Source organism: Rhinoraja longicauda, chromosome 7 (assembly GCF_053455715.1).
Source record: "Rhinoraja longicauda isolate Sanriku21f chromosome 7, sRhiLon1.1, whole genome shotgun sequence".
Classification (NCBI taxonomy): domain Eukaryota; kingdom Metazoa; phylum Chordata; class Chondrichthyes; order Rajiformes; family Arhynchobatidae; genus Rhinoraja; species Rhinoraja longicauda.
In genome coordinates this window covers 44561882-44573889 of record NC_135959.1, presented here as the reverse complement: position 1 = coordinate 44573889, position 12008 = coordinate 44561882, and the positions used below count along the sequence as shown (strand labels likewise).

The window sequence follows — 12008 nt, the reverse complement described above, 5'->3', positions numbered from 1 at the left end:
GTACTCACTGGAGTTTAGAAGAACGAGGGGGGCTTTCATTGGATCTCAATAGTGAAAGGGTTGGATAGAGTGGATGTGGGGAGGATGTTTCCACTAGTGGGAGAGTCTAGAACTAGAGGTCATAGCCTCAGAATTAAAGGACCTTCCTTTAGGAAGGAGATGAGGAGGAATTTATTTAGTCAGAGGATGGTGAATCTGTGGAATTTATTGCCACAGAAGGTTGTGGTGGCCAATCCAATGGACATTTTCTAGGCATATTCTTGATTAGTACAGGTGTCAGAGGTTATGAGAAGACAGGAGAATGGGACTATGAGGGAGAGATAGATCAGCCATGATTGAATGGCAGAGTGGACTTGATGGGCCGAATTGCCTAATTCTGCTTCTATCACTTATGACCTATGACCTACACTCAGTACAGGCCATGGAATACATGCTGGCAAATTGGATTTGTGTAGATAGGTACTTGATGGATGGGTAAAATGTTCTGTTACTGTAGTGTGACTCTATTAATTGCCTTGGTATCAATTATAGGTTGAAACTGGGATCAGCAAGTTCCTAGGAATAAATATCACCAGCAATTTGTGATGGATCAGCCACAACAATGCTCTAGCCAAGAAACCACATCAACACCTCTACTTCCTTAAAAGGCTTAGGAAGTTCAGCATGCCCCCAACAACCCTCACTAACCTCTGCAGATATGCCATAGAACGCATCTTATCAGGATGCATCACAGCCTGGTTTGGGAACAGCTCCATCCATGACCATTGACACTCCCTTCCATTGACTCCATCTACACTTCACATTACCTTGGCAAGGACACTTGCATAATCAAGGTGTCTCACCCTGGTCACTCCATCTATTCCCTCTCCTATCAGGCAAAAGGCAACTCCCCCCATTGTCCATTAATAACAAGGGTTTACTATACATGATTTTGCTTCAGTGATAGTTTAATTTTTAGTGCCCACTTAAGTTTAGTGCTATTGCTGAGGTGTTTTGAATGTATTATGCTTGCAACATTATTGGTAAACTTATTACCAAACTATTAACTGCTAACTTTTTCTTACAATGTGAACAAAGCGCATCACTTGAAGAGTGCCTTGTAAAGACTTTCATGAATACCCCTTGTGACTTCCGGTGTGAAAACTAGATTTCTCTTGGTTGAACTCAGCCTTACATTGAATGAAGATAGACACAAAATGCTGGAGTAACTCAGCGGGACAGGCAGCATCTCTGGAGTCTGAAGAAGAGTATTGACCCAAAACGTCACCCATTCCTTCTCTCCCGAGATGCTGCCTGTCCCGCTGAGTTACTCCAGCATTTTGTGTCTATCTTCATTTTAAACCAGCATCTGCAGTTCCTTCCTACACCTTACATTGAACGAATTCTCCATCATTATCTACTCACTTTCTCCAGATCAGAGATGTCGCTATGGGACACTCACACAGGCCCTAGTAATGCCTGAATTTTGTGGGATGCATGGCAGTTATTTTTTTTTAATTCTATGGTTCAATGGTGCTTTTATTGTCACAATTGCAAATGCACAGTGAAAATTCTTTCTTACATACAGTCCAGTAAAGTATTGCCATACCCGAGCACATCCCCGATTAGCAGAGTGTACAGAAATAGTCCACTAACCCCACATGCAAGAGGTGCCATCTTTTGGCACCATTGTCAAAGTCCAGTCAGCGCTCTAGGTCTTACGAGCAGTGCCCGCTCCAGGCAAGCACCAAAATGTGCTACTTAAACACATACCTTGTCCAGATTCCTCTTTATTCAGATTCACACCATGGTGCATGTGGGTTTAGTGGACTATTTCTGTACACTCTGCTAATCGGGGATGTGCTCGGGTATGGCAATACTTTACTGGACTGTATGTAAGAAAGAATTTTCACTGTGGTGTTATTAAAACAAAATGAAAAAGACAGGATGGCAATTCTATTCAAACAAAGTTACAATTCTTCTAATCATGTACTGGACCTTGCTGTTCAAGTAAAACCAGACTTGCATTAACACACTAACTAAGTAAAGATATTTACTGCTTGAAGTGAGAAAATCATATTTATTTCACCAAAATAAATGATTTTAACAATTGTTTTATTACATTAACTGCAGATAATTACTTACTGCATCAATAAAAACTAAATGAGCTTAAAAAGTTACATTAGCTATGTACATTTATGCTTTAAGTACCAATATTGTACAGTTGTCAATTGGTCATAAGAATGTACAGAAATTAACACAGCCCAGCCATTACTATTTTGTGATAGTTAAATGTCACAAAAGGAAAACTAGTACTGGATACATAAGCCCTCAGTATGTACAGACCAATTTGTATATATTGCAAATAATTTGGAAGTATCCAGTGACCGGACACTGTGAAATGAAAGGGAGAGCATTATATTCAGTTTTTAGATACTATGGCTAATGTACACAAAACTAGTACTATAGCTTTATAATAACATGTCCCCTACATTCCTCTGTAACTTAAAATATGCTTTTCAAAATGTTTTTGTTATAAATACATTTTTTAATGCCATCCATTTTTAAGGTATCACTTGCACAATAAATTAGTAAATAGTGAAAAGCAACAAACATTGCTACTTTGTTTAAAGTACATTTTAAAGGCAAGACTTTATAAAATACTTGCAAAAAAAATCATAATCCTGATAAGTTAGCCATATCACAAGACCATATGTGGCTGGATAACATTTCGAGAAACATGAAGGAATTCCAAAGCTAATATTGCATTCACTGAGACACATACTGAGTAGAATTGGGGTGCAATAGCTTGGTTTTAGTTCTCACAGTTCATGCCATAATTACAATGATCACTAAAATAAAAACAAAGGCGATGAGTCATGTGTGCTTGTTTTGGTATTCTTCATTTGGAATGGTGAGAATTATATTTCCTTTCCATTGAGATTGCTGGGTTACATGCAGCAAGAGGAAGAAAATTCCTATTGTGCTTTCAATGCAAGTAAACAATGAATCTTAAGGCCTTGATAAGTTAAAAATATCGTTCAGGCAAAATATACTTTATTTCCCTTGAGATTAGCTGTTTTTGTGAAGGAATTCATCAGCAACTGTCTTTATTTAAAGCACATATCAAGTTTACGAGCATATGTCTATGTACATTTTGGTGACATGTCACACGGCAATAAAAGACTGGAAAAACCCCTGACACTGGGCCAGGGCTTGTGGTTTATCTCCGCTGGTACATGGAAATTTTAATTTCTATAAAATATCAAGGCAAGTGATGTACGACATGATTAACTAAAATATCTTGTACCAATGTAAAGATGGGAAAGGGTGAAGCTGTCCTCAATAATGGTATCATTCATATTAATTTGAAATATGTGCAAAATAACCTGCAAGATATGTTAAGATATATTATCAATTCATCATGCAGTACATATTGAACTGTCGTTTTTAGTGACTGCCTGCTTGATCATTGCCTGGCTGATTAGTTATCAGAAAGACTTCAATTGAGCAGTGCGGAGAGTAGAAGCACAATCTTGATTCGTACTTGATGGCTCTTTATTGTTCAACTATTTTCAGAATTGTCTTCCCACAACTGTCAATCTCTTGTGATTGGTTTAGTTTTTAACCTCATAGAAACCAAATTCCTTTTCATTTCTTAAAGGAGGTTAATTTGCTAAAGCTGTGCCAGAATGGAGATGGTTTGCGTTTGGGCTCAGCCAGTGCAAAAACTTGTTGTTGGGGAATACTGGTAGGCACTGTGATGTGTCGCTGATGGAGCGGGTGAAGGGACTGGTGGAGTGGAGGAACAGAAAATCCACTATAATTCAGTCCTAAAAGAGAGAAAAGGCAGAATGAGATTGCACTATTAACAAAATACTTAAATCATTAAGTGAACAAAAGGAATAATGTTACTATAATTATACATGCATACACTGACAGCTAATGCCCTTTTAACACAAAAATTCACCTTTACTATCCAAAAGATTTTGGATTTTCAAATTCACCCTACTAAATATGAAGAGATCATGAATAAACCTAGTAACAAAATGTCAAAAGCTCCAGAGTACATTTAGTTCAGTCTTCCATAGATTATATTAGATATTCTATTCATAACACAAATAGGGATTTCTGACATTTGTAAACCTCAAAATATTCACCCTGGTCATTCCCTCTTCTCCTCTCTCTCGTCAAGCTGAAGATACAAAAGCACCAACCACAAGATTCAGGAACAGCTTCTGACCTGCTGTTATCAGAGTACTTTGTCCTGCCATAACCTGGGGTGTAGTCCAGATCTCCCAACGGACTTAGCACTTTTCTCACTGCAGACTTAGCACTTATTAAAATCTGCACTTTCTATAACTGTAAGGCTATTTTGCTGCAAGACTATATTATGCACTCTGGCATGGTTTCCCTTTGCTCTATTATACGTGTATGGCTTGGTTGTGTTCATGTATAGTATGATTTTATTTGACTGGATAGCACACAAAGCTTTTCACTCTATCTCAGTACACGGAACAATAATAAACCAATAACAATACCAATAGATCCTGATCATTTTAAAGAAACAAGGATGTTTTCATGTCATGCTTGCTTTCATTTTCATGAGAAAATTCTAGAATCCAATGGAGAATTTGATTAATTAGCTCTGTTGTTTTCAATTGCTCAACCTTATTATCACTCGCCTTCTCCCCAAAATATTCACCATTTTAGGCAGTTTCATTCCTTATTTTAAAATGGTAATAAAAGTGCTTGATTAACTCAAAGCACATAAATTAATATTTTCATTGGAAATGTATATTTTGTGAATGTTTATTCAACACAAAATGAAAATAACTTTTGTTGCCACGTATCAACAAGATGTAGTGAGTTACCTACATGTAACAAGGCACTGTTTCAACAGCCTGGCCCACACAGATGGAATCTGCTTCACGATTACTTCCCGAACAAAACAAAATGAGAGCAAATATAATCTGGTATTCCTCATGATACCTTGGGGCAGTCAAAACTAGTCTACGAGATGCACATTGTTTAGTTTTAGTTTTTCAGTTTATAGTTTATTGTCACATGTACCAAGGTACAGTGAAAATCTTTTGGTGCGTGCTAACCAGTCAGCGGAAAGGCAATACATGATTACAATCGAGCCCTCCACAATACAGATACATGATACAGGGTATAACGTGAATAATGTTTAGTGCAAGACAAAGTCCAGTAAAGCCCGATCAACGATAGTCCGAGGGTCTCCATTAAGGTAGATAGTAGCTCAGGACTGCTCTCTAGTTGTTGGTAAGATGGTTTAGTTGTGTACATTTCTTTTGTTTTTGAAAGTATATACATTCGATACCATTATTTTTATGCTAATTTAAAATATAAGAATCTTACTAATATAAACCACTTCTGAAGTTCAATGAGATCTCAATACCTTTGTCTCTGAACCTACCCTTCATTTTCCCATGACTGGATTTTTTGGCATTTAACATAGCTTGTTTCTTCTGGCTCTCTGCTATTTCAAATCCTGAAAGATAATTAATACAAAAAACAAAGGAATTATTAAAATGTACTTTATAGATCATGTTGCACCAGAATGAAAAATAAGTGTTCATGTAGTAGTGAAAGGAACATAAGTAACATCATTACATTCTGCAGCAATTTTTATTCCTGATCCTATTCAGCAATCATTCTTCATGAAGACAGTAAATGTCCAGTCAGTGCACAGAAATGGGTCAAAGTAATGATAACTGTTATTAAATAATTAGTATGATTAATGATCATCCTTCCAATTCTCCTTGCATGGAGGTGCTTCCCTGCATACATTCCACAGCATGTAAGGACTAGAAACTTGAATTTATGATCCTCTCAGAGAGCCACAACAAAATATCACACTGTTACAGCAGGTCACATGGAAGATATTTCTTATAACCTTCCAACATTCTCTTAACTAAACTAAACATTTATAATAATAACCAATGGATCAAACTCTCCATTGTGTCAGGTCTAGTATTGATTAATAGTAGTCAAATGAATTGCTAGCAGGAGGTGATGACTCCAAGGACATCCACCTTCCAATTGAAGGCAGGGTCTAGCAGGTGAGTGCTAAAGACAAGGCTGAAGTATTTGCAACCATATTCATCCAGAAGTGCCCAGTCGATGATCCCTCGGTGCCTTCCTGTTCTTGCCACCAAAGTGGATAACCTCACATTTATCCACATTCTTCTGCATCTGCCATGCATCTGCCCACTCAACCAACATATCCAAGTCACCCTGCAGCCTCATAGCATCCTCATCGCAGCTCACACTGCCACCCAGCTTTGTGTCATCCGCAAACTTGGAGATGTCACATTTAATTCCCTCGTCTAAATCGTTAATATATATTGGAAATAACTGGGGTCGCAGCGCCTAGCCTCGCGGCACCCCGCGAGTCACTGCCTGCCATTCTGGACACGTTAGAGGCAGGAAACATGTTCCCAATGTTGTGGGAGTCCAGAACCAGGGGCCACAGTTTAAGAATAAGGGGTAGGCCATTTAGAACGGAGATGAGGAAAAACTTTTTCAGTCAGAGAATTGTAAATCTGTGGAATTCTCTGCCTCAGAAGGCAGTGGAGGCCAGTTCTCTGAATGCATTCAAGAGAGCTAGATAGAGCTCTTAAGGATAGCGGAGTCAGGGTGTATGGGGAGAAGGCAGGAACGGGGTACTGATTGAGAATGATCAGCCATGATCACATTGAATGGTGGTGCTGGCTCGAAGGGCCGAATGGCCTACTCCTGCACCTATTGTCTATTCTAAAAAGGACCCAAATGTTAGCGGTTTTGCAGATGGTGAAGATGGTTGTGAAAGATTGCAGCAGGATCTGGATCGATTGGCTAGGTGGGCGGAGGAATGGTTGATGGAATTTAATATAGAAAAGTGAGGTGTTGCATTTTGGGATGTCGGACAAGGGCAGGACCTACACAGTAAATGGTAGGCCTCTGGGTAGTGTTGTAGAGCAGAGGGATTTAGGAGTACATTTGCATGGTTCCTTGAAGGTCGAGTCGCAGGTAGATAAGGTGGTCAAAAAGGCTTTTGGCACTTTGGCCTTCATCAGTCAGAGTATTGATTATAGAAGTTGGGAGGTCATGTCGCAGTTGTATAAGACATTGGTGAGACCGCATTTAGAATATTGTGTTCAGCTCTGGGCACCATGTTATAGGAAAGATATTGTCAAACTTGAAAGGGTTCAGAAAAGATTTACGAGGATGTTGCCAGGACTAGAGGGTGTGAGCTATAGGGAGAGGTTGAGTAGGCTGGGTCTCTTTTCCATGGAGCGCAGGAGGATGAGGGGAGATCTTATAAAGGTATACAAAATCATGAGAGGAATAGATCGGGTAGATGCACAGTCTTTTGCCCAGAGTAGGGGAATCGAGGACCAGAGGACATAGCTTTAAGGTGAAGTGGAAAACATTTAATAGGAATCCAAGGGGTAACTTTTTCACACAAAGGGTGGTGGATGCATGGAACAAGCTGCCAGAGGAGGTAGTTGAGGCTGGGATTATCCCATCGTTTAAGAAACAGTTAGACAGGTACATGGAAAGGACAGGTTTGGAGGGATATGGACCAAGCGCTGGCAAGTGGGACTAGTGTCGCTGGAACATTGTTGGCGGTGTGGGCGAGTTGGGCCGAAGGGCCTGTTTCCACACTGTATCACTCTATGACTCTATGACCCATTAATTCCTACTCTTTGCTTCCAATCTGCCAACCAGTGCTCTATCCATGTCAATACCCTGCCCCCAATGCCATGTGCTCTAATTTTGCACACTAATCTCTTGTGTGGGACCTTGTCAAAGGCTTTTTGAAAGTCCAGATACACCACGTCCACTGGCTCTCCCTTATCCATTCTACTTGTTACATCCTCAAAAAATTCCGGAAGATTAGTCAAGCATGATTTCCCCTTCATAAATCCATGCTGACTTTGACCAATCGTGTCACTAATTCCCAAATAAGCTGCATTATCTTTAATAATCGACTCTCTTCTTTACTCGGGGCATTGAATACAGAGGAATGGAGATTGTGCTCCAATTTTATAAAACCTTGTTAAACTTCAGCTGGAGTAATGCTTGCAGTTCTGGTCACCATCCCATAGGAAAGATGTGACAGTGTCAGAAGGGATGCAGAAGACATTCACCAGGATGTTGCCTGGGATGGAGCAGTTCACTTAAGTGAGGCTAGGAATGTACTCTCTGGAGCAAAGGAGACCGACTCAGTGTCACATAGAATGCACTGCTTGAGAGAGTGGTGTAAACTGAGTCTAAAGAAGGGCCCCAACCCAAAACATCAGCCATCCTGTTTCTCCAGTGATGCTGCCTGACTCACTGAGTTACTTCAGCATTTAGTATCTATCGAAACTGGATCAACAGCATTCAAGCAGTATATAGATGGGCTCTTAAATTAACTAGGCATAGAAGGCTATGGACCAAGTGCTGGGAAATTAGTTGAATATGAATATGAATACCTATTCATATTCAACTTATTTCCCAGCACTTGGTCCATAGCCTTCTATGCCTAGTTAATTTAAGAGCCCATCTATATACTGCTTGAATGCTGTCAGTGATCCATGGGGAAATCATGCTTGACTAATCGTTGAGCGGGGCATAATGGCTTGTTTCCACACTGTATAAATAAATGACTTAAAAATTAGGGGGAAATTTGATTGCTCGGGGAGTCAGCATGGATTCAAAAGTGTCATAAGGAAATAAGCAAATGTGGAAAGTAATCAATTACAGTACTACTTATCCTCAATAAAAGTTCAGAAACTAAACGTACCCATTTCTTTATCTTCTTCTACTCTTTTCCTTTCGTCTATACATGCCTGCAGCCATCGTTGTTTGTCTTCTGGCTTTTTGGCACAAAATAGGTGGACTTCCTCCGTTGGACTTTTCAATTTAAAGCCATTTTTTATGTGAATGTTAAAATCTTTGTCTTTACCATCCTCTACATTCACTGCTCTTATTTCATCCATGTTGACGTGGCCATTGTAATATAACATATCTCGTCTCAGCATATCTTTTTTACAAAAAATCAATTGATGGTCAAAAAGAAATAAAGTCCTCTGTTGACTCTTTCCTTGGTTTGAGATTTTGGTCAACTCTCCAGAATGGATCAATTCTGAACTTCTAGTTAAAACATCTTGTCCCTGAAAAACACAATGGAAAATGGCTTGAAATAGAATAGCTAAACAGGCTTGGGCCATTTAATTCCTCATAAAGATCTTAAGATATATTTGTGCACCATATTTATCTTAACACCTCAGGATCAAAAGTCTATCAATCGCAGATTTAAAATGAACAGATAACCTGTAAGTAATTGCATAAGTGGAAAGGCATTCCAAACTAAAAATGTTTTTGAATTTCATGTATGAAAGAAATTCTATGTCCTTCGAAGCTAGAATCCTCAAACAGCCAAAAGCATGTTTTTCTCCATCTCTTTTTCCAATCCATTCTCATCAATACCTTAAAAACTATTGCTTTAAAACTATTCCAATCATTCCTTTGTCTTCTCAATTTCAAACAACATACATGTAAAATATATACAATCTCTCCTTGTATTTTAACTGAAGGTGATAAGGTAACTAAGTAATAAATCTAGGCAGCGCAGTGGCATAGCGGTAGAGTTGCTGCCTTACAGTGGCAGAGACGCGGGTTCGATCCTGACTATGGATGCTATCTATACGGAGTTTGTACGATCTCCCTGTGACCGCGTGGGTTTTATCCGGGTGCTCTGGTTTCCTCCCACGTTCCAAACACGTGCAGGCTTGTGGGTTGATTGACTTCTGTAAATTGTCCCTAGGGTGTGACAGATAGAACTTGTGTATGGGTGATAACTGGTCGACACAGACTCGGTAGTCTGAAAGGCCTATTTGCACGCTGTATCTCTAAACTAAACTATACTATAAGGCAACAATTGAATCTTCCGGCACAGATCCAAAATGTCCCTTATTCATGTCCTCCAGAGATGTTGCCTGACCCACACGGTTACTCCAGCACTTGGTGTTTTATTAGACATTGCGAATCTTTACTATATACTGTCCAGAACGATGCACGGTTCTTCAAATATGATCTTACCATGAAAGGACAGAAAGTGCTGGAATAACTGGAGGACATGTATAGGTGACATTTCGGGTTGGGACACTTCTTCATGGTCCATGTGCTCCAGAGATGCTAACCTGACCCGCTGAGTTACGCAAGCACTTTGTGTCTTTTTTAATCTGCAAGTTATAGTGGGATTGGTACAATATGTCCTTCAAGGCTGATATGACAAGATATATTGAAAGGCGTTTTTGTCTAATTGGTTTCTATGTTTCTATGATAAAGAGCAGCATTCCATTATCCTTTTCAATTATTCCCTTTGCTTGCCCATAACATAAAGAACTACAAAAGATAGAGCCTCAACTCCCTTAGAACGTCCAATGATTTTTGCATTTCACTATTTAGAAACTACCCCTTATAGGTCCAAAATGAACAATCTCACATTTCTGTACATTGCAATTATCAACTATATTTAGCTATTTGTTTTATGTAAATGAATACCTCAGTAATTATATACTACCGTCACAATTTATTGAATCAGCATCGAAAGATGTGATTGGAACTTGACACCTCCCCAAACTTTCTGTTCTTTTCTTTTCATTTGAACCATTGGAGATCACCTGAGCCCTTCACTGACCTCATGAGGTTCATTCTCGGGAGGGTTCAACAGAGTTCACAAAGCCATTGATTCCATAGAGAAATTACAGCTGCCAACTGTTCCAATATAACAATTATAAATAAAGCAACTGAGATACCAGCAAATAGTTAAAACATTATAAAAATAAAATAGCAGACACTTTATTTTCATGATCGGCAAATACGTTCAAACAAACCTGGCCATTTCATATACGTAGCAAGCATAGAATGTCAGTGCATCTGACCTCTTGCTCCCTTGCAGGATTCACCAATGAGTCTAGTGGATGAGGACTGACCTGCTGAGAGGTGAAGGATGCCATGGTATATGAAATGATCAGGTTTATTTAAATGTGTTCGCCAATTCTGCAAAAAAAGCGTTATTTTGCTTCTTAATGTTTTATCTATTTGCTGGTATCTCAGGCATTTCACTTTTAATTTTTTTATAATTAAAACTATTAAAGCATTTTAAAATGCATTTAAAATTTTCAAATGACTTGGGTGGGCTTGGTCAGTTCATCTAGCTGGCGGGCACTGCAGTCTGAAGAAGGGTCTCGATGCAAAAAGTCACCTATTCCTTTTCTCCAGAGATGCTGCCTGACCTGCTGAGTTACTCTACCTTTTTGTGTCTATCTTTGAACATTTATATCTCCTTGCCAATCGGATTAAAAAGAAAGATAGTTTCATAACCATGATCTCTGCAGCAATGCACATATAAATATCAACTCTAGCAATTACTTAGTGTCTCTGTGACCTCACTTGACCATAACACTTTATGTTCTGGAATTTCTCTCTAACAGCCACTATCACAATGAATAGTTTTTTGCATCCAACCTCTCTCCTGCCAAACACTCTTTTCACAACTCACTACTGATTTACATGTGCAAAAAAACCCTAAATGATAAATAATTTAACATGGCGAAGGCGAACAAAATAAAATTCTCCAGTAAAAGTAAGAAGAGAATTGAATGGTAACCTCCAGTATCTGCATCAGCTCAGTTACTATGCACAAGTAATAAATCTAAGTAAACCATTCCTACTTATACAAGCAGTCATCATGGGTGACTGAAGTTATCATGGATGACTTTAATCTACATATAGATTGGGCCAACCAAATTGGTAGCAGCGCTGAGGAGAAGGATTTCCTGGAATGTATACGGGATGGTTTTTTAAACCAATATGTAGAATATGGTTTAAATATGACTAGCGGACAGGCCATCCTCGACTGGGTATTCTGTAATGAGGAAGGATTAGCGATCTTGTGGTGCAATAGTGCCAATAATGTGATGGAATTCTGCATTAGGATGGAAAGTGACACAGTTAATTCAGAGACCAGG

The 12008-nt window shown here is 39.0% G+C and overlaps 1 protein-coding gene across 5 annotated transcripts in view; it reads right to left on the bottom strand.

The window, feature by feature from the left end:
- Positions 1-2129: 2129 nt before the first annotated feature.
- LOC144595217 (spermatogenesis-associated protein 13-like) overlaps positions 2130-12008 on the bottom strand; it is a 98420-nt gene continuing 88541 nt past the window's right edge. For all 5 annotated transcript variants that reach the window (XM_078402423.1, XM_078402422.1, XM_078402420.1 and 2 more), the window contains 3 exons: positions 8777-9146; positions 5420-5494; positions 2130-3812 (listed from right to left, as the gene is read on the bottom strand). In XM_078402423.1, the coding sequence (XP_078258549.1) occupies positions 3631-3812; positions 5420-5494; positions 8777-9146 (627 nt within the window). In that variant the 3' untranslated portion in view covers positions 2130-3630. The remainder of the gene's footprint in view (positions 3813-5419; positions 5495-8776; positions 9147-12008) is intronic.